A 17906-nucleotide genomic window follows, 5' to 3' on the forward strand; every position below is an offset into this window, starting at 1 on the left:
CTTAAAGGACAGCTGTTGTGTGATGTAAATATATACTTAAGCAGTGTTGTGTATATAAGGACTTGCCGTTTAGGGAGGACAAAACTAAAGCCTTATGAAAAACAGACTATCCATTTAAAATAACAAGCAGGGATGTATATAGGCTATATTACTTTCATTGTATTATTATTAACCTCTTTGTATTATTTTGTTTTGTACTTTTTTACATATATATTGTTTGTGTCCATTTCTTTGAAATGGCTTGACAACATCCATACAATATTTATTGTCAATGGGTGGATAAATAAAATAAATAAATAAATAAATAAATAAATATCTATGAACATCAGTCATAAGCTAGTATTCTGGGCATCTGTTAGGATGGCGTCATCCCATCTGAGCCCCATGAACCTCACTAAACAGCTGGCATCACATTTTCCCTGAACTTCACCTTCTCAAAGTTACTGTTCCACCTTCATGAAGGATGAGCAGGAAATATTTATCTATTCAATTCTAAGCTTTCAGAACAACACAATGGACAATGTGACAAAGATCAGGTCCTCTGCACATTGGGCAGTGCTGTGACATAGTACCAGACCCAGACCACATACCTAACCAAATAATGAATAATCTAAACTTAGAATACAAATATGCAAGTAGTTTGAATGAACTGTACACAGATGACTGATACAGACTCCAAAGAATGACAAATATATCAAATTTTCAGTATCAATTTTGAGAGGTTGGATCTATAACAAACCACCTAATTTCCTTGGAATCTACCATAATAATGGCCTTTAACCATCAACGCTACTTCACTGCAGTTTCTTTTACTGTATGTGGCATCATAATCTTACTACACAGTGTGGGTGGAGCTATAGAGGTTTCCTCATTTTTAACCATACTTTATTATTCCAAGGTTCATGCGTGTTTGTAGGTGCATCTGTTTTTCCTAGACAGAGGACAATAGAATCCCACAAGGCTTCATTCCAAGTGTAACCCTTTTCCTAATAGAAACTGTTGGACTTAACAGAGGCCACAGGTCCTACAGTCTGACCTTCCATGTATGTTGATGACTTTTGCCTCTATTACATGTATTTACTATAAAGTTTTTGAGAATTCCAATTACATGGCACCACAAGGTCCAAAACATATAATTCATTTGCCACTCAATGGGCCAGCCACACCGAAACTTTTATTTAATTAATAAGTGTCTTAAGACAGCTCTGGAGACAGCATGCATTAGCAATGAAGCTGCTGCCAATGGATGTCAGGTGGAAGTCCTGGAAGCCTGACTTCCTCTGTCACCATATACCCACTGGAAAGGACAGTGTTTAAACCGTAGTACCACCGAGCGAGGTGGCGCAGTGGTTAGACACTGGACTCGCATTCGGGAGGACGACGGTTCAATCCCGCGTCCGGCCATCCTGATTTAGGTTTTCCGTGATTTCCCTAAATCACTCCAGGCAAATGCCGGGATGGTTCCTCTGAAAGGGCACGGCCGACTTCCTTCCCCATCCTTCCCTAATCCGATGAGACTGATGACCACGCTGTCTGGTCTCCTTCCCCAAACCAACCAACCTAAACCGTAGTACCCAGTAGGGCTAAAGTAAAAGGGGTATGCCTGCAATAGATGGTGATCAGCAATGAAGAAGTTGAACAGTAACATAGAGACAAGGCAGCCTCTTAGCCCAGGCTTGAACATGTGACCTATCAGGAGGTGGTCACCAGCAGATGATCACACGGTAGGTGGTCCAGCAGTGTGAAGGTGCCAAATCATCTGCATATGATTCCCAGGTCAGACAGATGCCTGCATCTAGTGAAGACGAAGTCCTTGTCGGGTGACTGGATGCTTCATCTGGTACTGCGGTGGTCTTTGCCTCAAAGTTAACAGCTGATCAAGATGGTAGTGGTCGGCACTGTGTACACTTCCTGATAGTCGTGTATGGAGAACATCAGTCAGCCTCTGAGAACATCTGAAAGAGAGGGTCTGATTTTGGTAGCTATTTGAGAGCCTGCAGTCCAGTACTTCTCCAACAGCAGATTGCCCAACTTCTTCAACTTTGTCAGATTTCTGAATAAGCGCTCTTTCATTCTGAATAGGCCTTATGGTGAAATGGTGTCTGGAATTCAGGCTGACACTTGATTGCCTCTGTATGATGTCATTTTACTGAGTGTTACAGGAGCAGTTCACTGCGCCCAATCGTGTTTTGGTGCAACAAGAAGTTGCTCCATCTTTACTAGCGGCACACACTAGTGTGCCCCCATTTTTACTGCAATGAGGCACACTCCCACTGGTCTTCTAAAAGGACAAGTTGAATAAGTAATGTGTATCTCCCACTGAATGATGCCATAAGATGTAAAAGAACTTTCTGATAAAGTCATCTTCAAAATCTGATACTGTGTGCAATGCAAAAGTTGTAGAGCTTACGTTTAAGATCTGTAACACACAACTTCTAGTTCATGTTCTTATCAGTATAAACACCATTTCATTCATTGATTTTCCCTCAAGAGTTAAAAAAATTTTAAGGAAAAAATGTAATGGATTCTGAATGGCCATTGAAATTGAGCATATTGCTCATTGAATAAATACAGTACTTGCTTCCCAAAGTACACTTTTGGACCAAAAACTCATTGTTTCTTAATGCAGTTCTCTGCATCCATTCAGTTTGGGTGAAAAACCAGTTACCAGCATGACATTTCATATGGTACTGCAATATCCAAACTTCTCTAGAAAAATGTTGTAAACATCATGTTCAAGCTGTCTCATGGTGACATGTAGATTATTTGTTCCCAATGCTAAAATGTTAACTGCATTTCTCTCACAATTTACTGTTCTTTTTCATTGTCTTATTTTATTCTTTGCACTTCATGTTTCTTGAAGTAATTTAGGTTTGCAAAGACAGATTGTAGAGCTTGAGCTGCTTGAGGTACCTTTGTGCATAAAACCATACCACTGCTTTAAGTGTTAAGCAATATTTGCTATAAATAAATCCCATCTCCACTTTAACTGTCATATACACTGATGAGCCACAACATTATGACCACCTGCTTAATAACTTGTCCATCTTTGGAAAAAAGAACAACACTGATCTTGCATATCAGGGATCCGACAGTTTGTTGTTAGATTTGTGGGGCTATATGGCGGCATATGTTGATGCACGGGTCATGTAATTTGCATAAATAATGGGCTGTATGCAGTAAAGGCACCCAATAGTGACTCAGATGGGTTCCATAGGGTGCCCATCAGGCAAATTTAATCACCAAGACATCAACACGAGTTCACTATAATGCTCCTCAAATCACTTTAGTATGGTTCTGGTTCTGAGATGTGGGCAATTATACTGCTGAAAGATGACATTGCTGCCAGGGAAGACATAAAGCATGAGGGGATGAAAGTGGTTCACAGCTATCAGCATCTCTTAAATTACTACCACAGATCCCTTCCAAGTGCAGTAGAATGTCATCTGTAGTATAATACTGCTCCCACCAACCTGTGTCTGTAGCATTTGTGGAGACAACTGGTGACCTAGTGTAGTAAAAATGTGATTGACCCGAAGTGCTGACACTTTTCTATTGATTGATGGTTGAATCTCGATGATCCTGTTCCCACTGTAATTGTAATTGGGGTCAACATTTGAACACACAGGTTCACAGGGATGGTCTGATGTGGAGCTCTATGTTCAACAATGTACGATGAATGTGTGCTTTGAAACACTTATGTGCCCCAGCATTGCACTCTTTCAGCAGAGATGCCATAGATCACCATCTGTCCTTCTTTATAGATCAGACAAGCCTCTGAACCCCATGTTCTGTAGAGTGTCATGGATGTCCAACCATTTAGCACCTAGTGGTAGTTCCACTGTCCTCATACCCCTTTCCGTAGACGCTCACAACGGTAGCATGTGAACATTGGACCAGCTTCATCATTTTTGAGGCAGTCATTCACAGGTTCTGTGTAATAATAACCTGTCCTTTGTCAAAGTCGCGTATTTTAATGGGTTTCCTCATCTGCAGCTCATATCTTCACTATGGTGATCCCTGTCTGTGTCTGCTCCACTTACATACCTCCGTTGTCACGTCATGTGTCCACAACGCCACCAGGCAGCATCAAGGGTCATTATGTGCAGTGGTCATGATGTGCAGTGGTCATAATGTTTTGCCTTATCAGTGTACATTGTGAAAGCCTGAATACCTTCATAAGCAAGTAGCCTGTGACAGCAGCAGAGCACAAACTGATGGGCACAAAGTGCACAAGTCTCTCTCTCTCTCTCTCTCTCTCTCTCTCTCTATATATATATATATATATATATATATATATATATATATATATATATATATATATATATATATATATATATATATATATAAATTCATGTGTGTGGAGATAAACTACATTGAACCAGTCTTTGTACTGAAGATCATCATAATCTCCTTCTTCTTCTACTGTCTCACTCTATATTCATTGGTCTCCAGGATGGTAAGGGTTGCATCCTTCATCTCATAAGTATGGAATAGCTTTAAAATATACCATAAAATTAAATGATGATGTGTAAAAAGCCTGAAGAATCCTCCTGCGGGTACTACCACTCAGTGTTTCCTCCTTGCATGTGCTAAGTCTTGCTTCAGAATGGAATCACTTATCTCATAGTTAAATCTTGTTGCTAATGAAAACTATGAATAACAACCATATTGTATATTATCTTGAACATAATTATTTTCTGTTTAGAACCCAGAAAGAAACTCCCATTGAGAGGGAAATTAGATTAGCTCGTGAAAGAGAAGAGGAACTGAGACGTGAGAAAGGACTTCCACCGTTAAACACACCTACCACTCCAAAAGCTGAAGTAAGTATTTACTATACTTTATTAAAAGTAATATGCATTTGAGTGTTTGTGAGAAGAAAGAATACAATGGCCACATTTCTTTATTTTGGTACACCAATGCATTAACACATTATCTACAGTGAAAAGATATGGAAAAATACTTCTTAAATTGCAGATATTTTTTGAGATTATAGTTGCTAATTTCTTGGCAACAATTAATCCATTATAATCAATAGTGTTTCCAAACAATAAAAATATTCAGTCTTAGTGCCTTTTGTGGGTGAATATAGCAATATAGTTAACATCCTACACATTCAGTGGTTGGTAAAAACTTGAATTATTGAAGACCTAACAAGAAAAGTGTCGAAGTATTAATTTTGGTCTAATGTAACTAGTCTCTTAAAGCATAACTCCTTTTCCTATTTCATGTAACATTTGTGCAAAATGTCATTGCTCTGATTTTCTAAAATCTATAAAATCTTACTGAAAATATTTTGTGCTTTGTATCATGGCTGTAGATGCCATTTATTTGCTTCCTGTTCTACAGTGAAAAAGGATAAAAAGCTAGCTACTGCTGTTGCTTGATGTTTACCTTTGTAAGTTCAAGGCAGCAAGGTAGTTCTTGATATATCTAAACATTTTCCATGCAACCAAGAGTAACTTCACTAGAATTCTCCCTGTTTGCATCAAATTAGTATTAAAAAGTGCTGCTCATGTGGACATCACATTAGTTATTGTATATCTAATCCTTGGAGCTTGATATATAGCTGTTTTGTTTCATTAAATATTAATTTTTACTTCATTTGTAAGAACATCAATTTTATTGCTTTGTGAAATATCAAAAATGCCCTTACAACTCTAAACATGTAGTTTGATAATTGACATATTCTCTGGGGAATTGTTTTCCATTTTGAATGCTTCCATACAATTAATGTTTGGTTTCATATTAAGGATGACATACCAAAAAGTTTGTTGTAGAGTACATAACCTCATTTTGTACTCATTACACTGCAATTAGCACATGAACATTATTCATGGTGTGCTGAGTGCTAAAATGTGGTGATTTCAGATGCCTTGTGCTTAAACTTGGGTAGTGGTGGCTGCAAGTGTTAGATGCTACTGTAATTACTACATTTTTTATCAGTAGGCCTACAGGAGGTAAATATTAAATAAGAATTGTTCAACAGAAACAAACGAAAATCCATTTTGATTCCATACCATAAACGTGAGAGGCCTTGAGTGCAGATTATAGAGGCTTCTCACCAAATTAAGTAGCCAGTGATTTGTAATTTTAACTATCAGCAAATTATTCATCTAATCTGTGGTACAGCTAATTCAGTTACATGTACAGCAGTGTTCACAAAGATTAATGTGTTTACAGCACTACTACTCCTAACTGAGGAGTAGACCCATCCAGATTAAAAAATGTTTATTCATGTTTAGACTAAACTGCATGATACTGGTGCAGTGCCCAGCAGTCACATCTCATCTGAATGTGCAAATGAACAGTGTGTGGTTGGAAAAGAAAACATTTCATTGATAGAACTTAGTCCTTCGATGACCACCCACAGAATTTCTAAAAGTATCAATGTATCACATACAAGAATGTGGTGGACAGGACGTATGGATGGTCTGTATCTTTATCATTTACAGTGGACTCAACACCTTTAAGAAGTAGATGAAGGTAGACAATTGTAATTTTATCAACAAATTGCGAATCAGCAAGCACTGCCATTGATATTTCTGGCTGAGGAAGTGACTTCGGCTTGTGGTGGTATCTGCAGGAAAACTTGATCAAAGTGGAATGTGTATAATTTGGAAATCTGCCCAAACTGTACAAATATTTCAGTCTCAATGCATTCATTATGCTTCTATATGCTAATTTTTTTGTATAAAGCAGAATGTGCCTAAGGCAGAAATGGAATGGAAAATTTTATGACTTAATTAATAATGCATTGTTCTAGGTCTGTTCAAAAAAATTCTGAAACTTCCATAATTTCACACTAATTGTGTGGTGGAGTGAATGCAGTTGGCATCCCTGCATATGTTTGTATTTAATGTGTAAATGCTGGAAGTTTCATTGTTGATGTCTGTTAGTTATTGTTAAGTGCTGTATTGAATAGAACGTCGTGTCGCACAGTTTGGGAATTTCAATATGGCAGAGTTAAAAGAGCAATCCATCTGCATTTTTTGTGTGAAACTCGAGAAAACCTTTAGAGCCACATCAAATGATGCAGAAAGCCTTCTGTGAGGAGTTCTTAAGTCATACCCAGTGTACGAATGGTTCACACAGTTCAGACGGGAGTTAAAGATGACTCTCATTCAGGGCACCCTTTGATGTCTACTGACGACTCTCAAGTTAGGAACATCAACAAAATTGTGTATGCCAATCAGAGAATGGGTGTCCAAGAGATTGCAAAAGAATGTAACATTGCAATCTTGGAACGCATAGTGTTGCCATCAAGTTTATCCCATGGCTCGTGAGTCAAGACTAGAAAGACCTTCGCTTCACAAGACTGCTTCCAGAAATGTAAACGGCATTGGGAGTAGTTTGTCAATTGTAGAAGAGTGTGTTTCGAAGGAGATAATGAACAATAAGTAAAAGGTAAACGTAGAAGAATTTAGTGGACAAATTTCCAGAATTTTTTAAGCAGATCTCATATAATGCAGAAAAGAGTTTGTAAAGTACTAATGTATTACAGTATACATTAGTTATTGATGACTCTACAAGGGTGCTACTTTTAACACAAATAATGTACAGCCCAACAGTGCTATTAAATGGCACAAAACCGAAAAGACGTTCGGCACAGTGGGATGTTGTGGGTGTGAACATCAAACCATGCTGTTCTGTGCAGCAATGAACATGTTACCTGCATTGTTGGTACATCAGAGGAAATGGTTAATCGAAGAGTACTCTGTTTGTCAATGTTTCTTATTTCCCATTATCATCGATGGATGTGAGTGCGCACACCTACGAACACTCTGCTGCAATCGGCGCTGTGGAAGAGCTAGATGTCTTTCTCTTAAACAATGGTTTTACATACCAAGCTCAAGCATTCCAAAGAAATATACTACCTGCATTATTTTCTGCTAGTTTCAGTTGACTGGTAGCACTTAGTGACAACACAATATTGAACAAAAAGGATGTGTCACTAACATTTAACGAAAAGATTAAGGTAACTATCTGTGCCCAAATTAATATTGCATCTGAAATCTGGAAAACGCAAATTTATGATATTTTAAGAAACAAGGATAAGATAAGGGATGAGTAGATGCAAGGGAACAGGAACATACATGTGTAGCCTTGTGAATATGGCTGTTACCGGTATCAAGGAAAATGAATATGTCCAAAGTATTTGCATCATGAAGAAGATGGAGGAGAAAGGGAAATACTCAGTCACTGAGACTGTTGAAATGAACAGTCTGGTTCATGTTCACAGTAATCTGAATGAATAGGCTCACATCAGAACATCTCCAAAACATCACAAAACCAATTGTGGCCTGAACTAGACTCAAGACACACTGCCGATTAAACACTTCCTAGGGTTTTCGGTGCACTAGACATCTTGTCATTGGATAGATGCACAATCATGACTTGGCATACTGCACTGCATGCCTCCAGATAGATTTTGGTCACTTCTGCATTTTATGCCCCAACTTATGTTCAACTTCATACCAATGAGAAATGAATGACTTCTTGTGAGGAACCCTACTCCAAATGTCCATTAATCCACTTGCCCCCACAATGTTTGCTGGGAAATGGATTGAGATGGGCCTGTTTCCACAGATGGCGGAAATTTCTCTCAGATTTGAAACCAATTGTCATTAAAAGGTGCGACACTCATCTCCAGTCCCTGTCAGTTAGGATCTTACACCATGTTAAATAACTGTGAGTGGTGCACCATTCCTTCTAGACAGATTGGAGAGTCCATGTTGATTTATCAAGACTGGCCAGCTTCATCAGCCAATTGTGCTGTGCTGATGCATTCATTTGATTGGGACATACAACTACTTCACATCTGTGACTTACCAGTGAAAGGTCACTGGTACTAATTCACACCATCTACATTAGTTCAAAGTGACCAGTGTTTCCTTTTAAGGGGGTGACTAACATTTTGTCTAGTGATACCTTTTGGGGCATTGCAGTTGAAGTAAATTAAACCTTTGTTGAACTAAAGTATCATTGCTGAGTAGAGAACACTGTCCTTGTAGAGGTCTCTTAAAATATTTTAGAATTATTTAACAAACTTCCATAATAGTGCTTTTCTGTGTTATGACTGATGGAACACAGACTAATTACTGACACATACAGGGTGACAATTACTGAACTGTATAAAAAACATAAAATATTTACAAACTACAGCATGCACACACTTTATTCAACTGGTAGACATCACTATAGTTATTTGGATCTAGATTGACATATTTCACATGGCTGACATAATTGGCAATGATGGGGTGCAGATGAATAGCAAAATTCTGCATGACCCACAGAAGTGTCAAGGCATCAATACTGTTAATGACCTCCTGAAATACTGTTTTCAGCTCAGCAATGTTTTTAGAGTTATTGCTGTACATCTTTTCTTTAATATTGCCTCACAAAAAGGAGTTGCATGTGTTCAGATACGGAGAATATGGTGGTCAATCGTGGCCCATGCCAGTGGCCACTGGGTATCCCAGAGACGGAATGTAGTCCTCGAAGTGCTCCTCCTTGTGGTTTGAAGTGGGAGAGATCCATCTTGCATGAACCACATCTTGTTGAAATCAACATCACTTTGGATCATGGGGATGAAATCATCTTCCAATACCTTCACATACTGTTCGGTAGTCACTGTGCCTTCAACGAATATTGCACTGATTATTCCATGACTGTACATTGCACACCACAGTCACCCATTGAGGGTGAAGAGATTTCTCAATCATGAAATGTGGATGCTCAGTCCCCCAAATGTGCCAGTTTTGCTTATTGACAAACCAATCCAAAATAAAGTGGGTTTCATTGTTAAACCAAACCATACTAATTCACATCTTGCCCCACAGCCAACCCTGCAGTTTGAACGTCCTAACGCAAGCCATTCAGAGGTTTGGACAATTTTATTTTATATAGTTCAATAATTGTCACTCTGCATTTATTACACACACCACAAAAATGCAAGTCCAACTCCCAAGCCTAAGTCGATTCTGATAAACAGTGTCCAGGTAGCATGGCCAAGTGTAGATGGAGAATGACAGAATATAAGAAAATGGTAGTCCAGAATTTTGCCACTGCTTAGACTATCTTGCTTCTCATATCTGGTATGATGTGAAGTAGCAGTCAAGGAAAACTTAATACTAATAATAACCAGTTTAATCTGAACTGTGATTTATGTGATTGCAATAAAATAGACAAATAATTTTGAAACAGACTTTTCCCACCATGACTATGGTTCAGAGCGAATTGTTTCCTGGTGCAAAAGTCTTAATTGGCTTGCAACAGATGTAAAGCAGGGAATTCAGAATCCCAGCAAATTAAAGAGAAAAATGTAGAGGAAGTAGCTAATAAAACGCAGTTTTGCATTGTTTGATTGATCATATTAAAGGGCTGAAGATTACCTTTAGGTGGATGACAAATAGAAATCTGGGAATGCCACTAGTGATGTAGATTTAGGAGATAAACAATAGGTATTTAACAATGAGGAAGCAGGAGTGTTACTCAAAATTTGTGATGTTACATTTAATATGACAAAGCTCAAGAGTCGCAGAGTAATGTACTTGTACTGATGGTTTAACACACTGTACATATTTAATTTCTGAAAACTGCTCCTCATTAGTTATGTACAACCTGACGCATTCCACCTGCCTGATGGTTTCCTTCATGATGAGGCTTAAAAATCATCATGGACAGATGACTAAACAAACAGATGAATGACGGGAACAATTCAGTACTTGGAGAGGTACATTATTTGAATAACAGTGGTTGTAGTAGTCTATAGTCCTGAATTATGTCCAGACCATTTACAATATTATCATTCTCAGTAACTGTCAGACTTTCAACATGTGTAAAACATAGATTAAACTGTGAAAACTTATTTACAAAACAAAACTGATGACCAGCCGTTACCCTTATTTAGGAGACAAATAAAAGTAAGGACCTAATCACATCATCCTTAATACAGGTGCCTCCTCACATCCTGGGGTCTAAGTGACCCACCTCTCCTTTTTAACCTTCCCCAACCCACCCCTCTCTCTCCCCTGAGGAATTATATAATGGTTCCAATAACCAGGATTCTGTTATCAATTTTGCTTTTGTGTGTGTCAGAAATAGTAAAATTTTTGCCTTCTGAAGGAAAGTAATCACAGACCAACAATTCTCTCTAATAATTTGAGTTCAGTATTGGGCTGTTTGTGTTTGATCATGGATTTAGGTCAGCAGCAAGCCACTATGCATGCTGTTGGCATTTTATCCAAGTGACAAAGTTGCAGCAAGGCTTTTCAGTTTGAAGATATCATGCATGATGATTCTAGAGTGTTAGTGGTAGATTTTTGTGTATGTTGTTAGTGTTAACACAATATCTCAGCAGTCTGTTGTAGGCACATGTATAGTTAACTTGGCAACTCATCATGAGTTAAACTTTGAAATTGATATGATAATCAGTAAAAGTTCCATAGGTCATTGTGTATTATAGGTTACACAAGAATTTAGGCTTTTGATGTCAACACTGTCTAGCATGAATCTTAAAGATCACAGACTGTTTCCACATGCATCCTCACTGCCCCACAGCATGACTGCAAGTGTTAGATTGGCATTTTGTCACCACCTCAGTCATACTGGGTTTAACATGAATCAGATCACTATTAATCTGAAAGTGGGGTGCCAAGAACCCATTTATACTGAAGCTATGTGGAGAAAATGAACTGCATAGGCTTCAACAGCCAAAGACCATCTCGTACGCTCTCTGTGACCTCTGAACACAGAGTTCAGTGACTGACATGGGCCCACAGACATCACCACTGGACTTTGACAGTGATGACATGTAATGCTGGTTTTATGAAACTCTACTGATAACAAACAGACCCGAACTTTTCGACTCTGTATGTACAGAACAGGGAATCAGTGATCATAAGGCCGTTGCAGCATCCCTGAATATGGAAGTTAATAGGAATATAAAAAGAGGGAGGAAGGTTTATCTGTTTAGCAAGAGTAATAGAAGGCAGATTTCAGACTACCTAACAGATCAAAACGAAAATTTCTGTTCCGACACTGACAATGTTGAGTGTTTATGGAAAAAGTTCAAGGCAATCGTAAAATGCGTTTTAGACAGGTACGTGCCGAGTAAAACTGTGAGGGACGGGAAAAACCCACCGTGGTACAACAACAAAGTTAGGAAACTACTGCGAAAGCAAAGAGAGCTCCACTCCAAGTTTAAACGCAGCCAAAACCTCTCAGACAAACAGAAGCTAAACGATGTCAAAGTTAGTGTAAGGAGGGCTATGCGTGAAGCGTTCATTGAATTCGAAAGTAAAATTCTATGTACCGACTTGACAGAAAATCCTAGGAAGTTCTGGTCTTACGTTAAATCAGTAAGTGGCTCGAAACAGCATATCCAGACACTACGGGATGATGATGGCATTGAAACAGAGGATGACACGCGTAAAGCTGAAATACTAAACACCTTTTTCCAAAGCTGTTTCACAGAGGAAGACCGCACTGCAGTTCCTTCTCTAAATCCTCGCACAAACGAAAGAATGGCTGACATCGAAATAAGTGTCCAAGGAATAGAAAAGCAACTGGAATCACTCAATAGAGGAAAGTCCACTGGACCTGACGGGATACCAATTCGATTCTACACAGAGTACGTGAAAGAACTTGCCCCCCTTCTAACAGCCGTGTACCGCAAGTCTCTAGAGGAACGGAGGGTTCCAAATGATTGGAAAAGAGCACAGATAGTCCCAGTCTTCAAGAAGGGTCGTCGAGCACATGCGCAAAACTATAGACCTATATCTCTTACGTCGATCTCTTGTAGAATTTTAGAGCATGTTTTTTGCTCGCGTATCATGTCATTTCTGGAAACCCAGAATCTACTATGTAGGAATCAACATGGATTCCGGAAACAGCGATCGTGTGAGACCCAACTCGCCTTATTTGTTCATGAGACCCAGAAAATATTAGATACAGGCTCCCAGGTAGATGCTATTTTTCTTGACTTCCGGAAGGCGTTCGATACAGTTCCGCACTGTCGCCTGATAAACAAAGTAAGAGCCTACGGAATATCAGACCAGCTGTGTGGCTGGATTGAAGAGTTTTTAGCAAACAGAACACAGCATGTTGTTATCAATGGAGAGACGTCTACAGACGTTAAAGTAACCTCTGGCGTGCCACAGGGGAGTGTTATGGGACCATTGCTTTTCACAATATATATAAATGACTTAGTAGATAGTGTCGGAAGTTCCATGCGGCTTTTCGCGGATGATGCTGTAGTATACAGAGAAGTTGCTGCATTAGAAAATTGTAGCGAAATACAGGAAGATCTGCAGCGGATAGGCACTTGGTGCAGGGAGTGGCAACTGACCCTTAACATAGACAAATGTAATGTATTGCGAATACATAGAAAGAAGGATCCTTTATTGTATGATTATATGATAGCGGAACACACACTGGTAGCAGTTACTTCTGTAAAATATCTGGGAGTATGCGTACGGAACGATTTGAAGTGGAATGATCATATAAAATTAATTGTTGGTAAGGCGGGTACCAGGTTGAGATTCATTGGGAGAGTGCTTAGAAAATGTAGTCCATCAACAAAGGAGGTGGCTTACAAAACACTCGTTCGACCTATACTTGAGTATTGCTCATCAGTGTGGGATCCGTACCAGGTCGGGTTGACGGAGGAGATAGAAAAGATCCAAAGAAGAGCGGCGCGTTTCGTCACCGGGTTATTTGGTAACCGTGATAGCGTTACGGAGATGTTTAATAAACTCAAGTGGCAGACTCTGCAAGAGAGGCGCTCTGCATCGCGGTGTAGCTTGCTGTCCAGGTTTCGAGAGGGTGCGTTTCTGGATGAGGTATCGAATATATTGCTTCCCCCTACTTATACCTCCAGAGGAGATCACGAATGTAAAATTAGAGAGATTAGAGCGCGCACGGAGGGTTTCAGACAGTCGTTCTTCCCGCGAACCATACGCGACTGGAACAGGAAAGGGAGGTAATGACAGTGGCACGTAAAGTGCCCTCCGCCACACACCGTTGGGTGGCTTGCGGAGTATCAATGTAGATGTAGATGTAGAATTTCAGTTGTATAAAACTATTGATCCTGCATGTCAACAGGGATGAATGTAGGCAGGAAATTACTTAGTTATGGTCTGGACTGTGTTCACATGGCAGCAACTACGCCCTATTACCCAGCTGGAGGGTCCACAGATGAATGCATATTATGTAGACATTGTTGCAAGCAGTCTGAATACATTTCTGGTTAGAGTACTCTCAGATCATCTTATCTTAACCCATTTGGGTATTTATGGAATTCTGTTGATATTGGTGTACACAAATACACAAGAAAATTCATGGGCAGTACTGTTGTCTGTGGGTTTCAGCATCTCTCCCTCCTTCCTGGGAAGAGAAAACAAACCACCAGGCTTGGGGTCACAACCTGTGGTGAAAAAGCACAGCGGCCATTGGAGAACCCATCGATGGACCAACCACCAAAAGAGGCAATCTCAATGTTACCTGTTATGCCAGAAGGATGAAAGTTCAGGGAAGCTGTGGCAACACTGGGTCCACAAGTGGCAGTGGGGGCAAAGCCACTTCCCTTGACGACAGGGTAGGAGACGGTGGAAGAGGAGGGGAGGCAGGACAAAAGCCATGGGTTTCACCTCGGGAGGTGGAGGTGGGAGCCTCACAGTGTCCTGAGGTTGCAGGTGACAGGAAGACAGCAGAGGGCATGTACAGGGCAGCAGCTAGGAAGTTTACCACTTCAAATTGGGGCCCACCCCTGGAACACTGTTGTGATCAACCGTGACACTCAGATGACCAGAAGGCCGGCAGTGATCTCCCAACAGGGTGCAGGCACAACTGATTTGCACGATGGGTCAGTTGCCTCACTGGTGTCCACCACAAACAATTGATGACCTTTGTGGCCCACCATGACACCTGACAGCCTCCCCTGCTACAGGCCAAAGGACTGGGCCAAAACAGCAGCCCCAGAAGGAAAATATGGTGGACCATGGTGTTCCAGGACATGTGCCTCAAAGTGCAACAATCCAGGAGACCCAATGGCTGGAACCCATGCAAATGTTCTGCTGAACAGTATCTGTTGACTGACATTTCCTGGTATGTAGTTCGAAAACTCCGTAATGCATAATCAGGGGAAGAAGCATACACAGACATCCTCATGTGGGTCCTAAATGTATACATGAAGTGCTCCACCTCAGAGTTAGAAGCCAGGTGAAGTGGGGATATAGTCAGATGCTGGATACCATTGTGGATGCAAAAGTCCTCAAACTTCCTTGACACAAATGGCCTCCCATTATTGGACAAGAGGGTCACAGGGGATTCCTCGGTGGCAAAAAAAATAAAACACATGAACAGCTGCAGTAGACGATGTAGAGGACAGCTTAGCTTCATATGGGAAATTGGACAATGCGTTAACCACCAACCACCACAAGCTGCACAAAAATGGACAACTGAAACTGATGTGCACCCTATCTCAATGGTGCTCTGGGACTGACCAAGGAGAGACCTGGTGCAGCAGTGTAGCCTAGTTCTGTGTACAGGCCCCACAAGCAAAACCCAGATGTTCAGTGTCAAGCTTGATCACCAGCCAGCACACACAACTTAGCACCAATGCATTCATACAAGTAATACCCAAGTGCAATGCATCCATGCAGCCAGTGGAATAGATGAGCATGCAATGCCAGGGGGACAACTGCTAGACAGCATAGCTCATTTGTGGAAAGCATGAGCACCTAATGGAGAATGCTGAGCCAGTCATACATGAGAAAAATGTACATCATGCTTGATCCACACCCAAAGAGATGCTCCAGTGACGTTTTGGTGGCAACAATGGCTAAAGGTCAATGCCCTAGTCTGAACATTAGGATCAGGAGCTAACCGGACAATCGTGTCCCAAATCAGTGAGTCTGCATAAGAGATAGCATACATTTGGACACTCAAAACATCATTTGCATAAGAGGTGCTGCAGACCAGCCATCCAGGCCACACACAACTGCTCAAGGCACTTGTTGTGTTGGTTAAACTGCAACCACACCGCCGCCACCGCCACCACCACCACATGGGTTTGATGACCAAAATTCTGCATAAGTAACTGACAAAGCTCGTTAAGAGATTTTCTCAGGCTTGGAGCAGAGCTTAAAATTCTGGACAACTTCATAGAAACCCACATTGCTGGACAAGAAGGCTGCCTTATCAATAGCCTTATCAACTAGATAAATGATACCCCTTATGTGTAAGTGCAGCAAGAAGTGGGGGAAGGTAATTCTCCCACCTTTTCATAGTCTCACTGAAACCAGAAAAAATAATCGGGGCAGTGAAGAAAAATGCCCAGTGTGTGCCTGGTCCCCTCCAGCTAGGCAAGGATGTGAACCAAGTCTGTGTTCTGGTCTATGAGTGTCAGCTGCAGCTGAAAAGCTGAGCCCACATTGTGGCCCAGTGTTACACTATGAAAAGGGGGTGTAAATTACAACACGAAATTTTTAAGAATGTCCTTCATCGCCACTTTGGTATCGGCACAGGCATGATAACGTTGCTCCTCTACACTGACTGTGTAGTTGCTTCATGGGACTATGGTGGCTTGATAATAGCTGGGCAGCACAGCCCCCTTGAGAGAAAATGAACTTATGATGAGAGTCCATACATGGGAAGCCAAACATCCAAACCCACATAGTGATGTGCACAGCAATAAAATCGGCAAGCGGATATTGTGGGCAGCTTAAAACTAAGCATAGGTTATGAGAACACGCACACACACTCTCACCCTGTAACTAAAATTCCTACCTTTGAAGTTCTTAAAAACTGATACTGAGAGGCAAAATTCAGTTGGCACATAGGGTTACCCTCCCACTACTAACCCTTAATGATTTGATGCAAAGCATGCTGGGTTTCAGGCCACTGTGTGCTGCTAGTATATACTATGTATGTCCATTGATCATTATTGACAATGTGGCCATCATTAGAAAATGGATAATATGTAGACTTTTTGATAAAATAGTTGTGGAAAAGTTTTAAATTCTTAGTTTTTATATGTGACCGTTAACACAGTTCTTATGATTTCGACTGTTTGTTTTTGTAGTTTCGTTTCCTACATAAAACTCTGAGTTCAAGTGAACAACAGCATACTCAGCCTCCTCGGCCTGCAACAACAAGAATTCAACAAGAAATTGATGAGGCAGTACAGAGGGAGAGAGAACTGAAAGAAGCAAATGGAATTCAGACATCTGATGAAAATATTGTACATAAGGTAAGTCATTGTTGTCCTAAATGTAATGTTTAATTGAATGTAATGGAGTATGCTTTTGGAACATACGGACAAATGGCTCTCTGATGGAGGTGCATGATGGTGGTGCATATGATGCAGACAGCTAGTCTATTGCCAGAACTCTCTATTAATGATCATACATGAACACAGAGCAGTGCATCTGTGACAGAGAGACAGACAGTAGGCATGGGCGAGGCTCCTGGGGTCTGAGCACGCTGGGAGTATGAGATGGGATGGTGAAGCAAAGTGAGGCAGCCAGTAGCCAGGGCTAAACTAGTGGCCCCGACAGAACTACCCAGATATGTAGCTGATGAACACAGAACTGCAAGCTGTAGAGCAGCAGTGGGTGGCAGTGGTTCTCCCTGAGTGTGGAACTGGCTGGAATTTGCTGCATGGTTCGGACCATGAGTTGGCACCAGGTTTCTGACTGCTGGAGCTCAGGCAGTCAGACGGTGGTTGTTGGTTCGTGGCCCAGAGAAACTGGGAGTGGCTGCGTCATGTTAGACGACATCTGGCACCAGCTGCGCATCATACTACAGCCCAACTGTACCAATGGTGACAGGCTGTACCAGGGGTTTTAAATACTGATGCCCCAGCTGAGTTTACAGAAGAGCAGTGTTTCTGTGTTGGA

At 40.8% G+C, this 17906-nt stretch overlaps 1 protein-coding gene across 1 annotated transcript in view; it reads left to right on the top strand.

Annotated features, from left to right (window-relative positions):
- Positions 1–17906, top strand: part of LOC124555640 (neurofilament heavy polypeptide-like) — a 308023-nt gene that overhangs the window by 267839 nt on the left and 22278 nt on the right. The window contains exons 4-5 of the mRNA XM_047129622.1: positions 4709–4826; positions 17090–17257. Of these exons, the coding sequence (XP_046985578.1) occupies positions 4709–4826; positions 17090–17257 (286 nt within the window). The remainder of the gene's footprint in view (positions 1–4708; positions 4827–17089; positions 17258–17906) is intronic.

The sequence above is a fragment of the Schistocerca americana genome, chromosome X, assembly GCF_021461395.2.
Source record: "Schistocerca americana isolate TAMUIC-IGC-003095 chromosome X, iqSchAmer2.1, whole genome shotgun sequence".
Taxonomy (NCBI): Eukaryota; Metazoa; Arthropoda; class Insecta; order Orthoptera; family Acrididae; genus Schistocerca; species Schistocerca americana.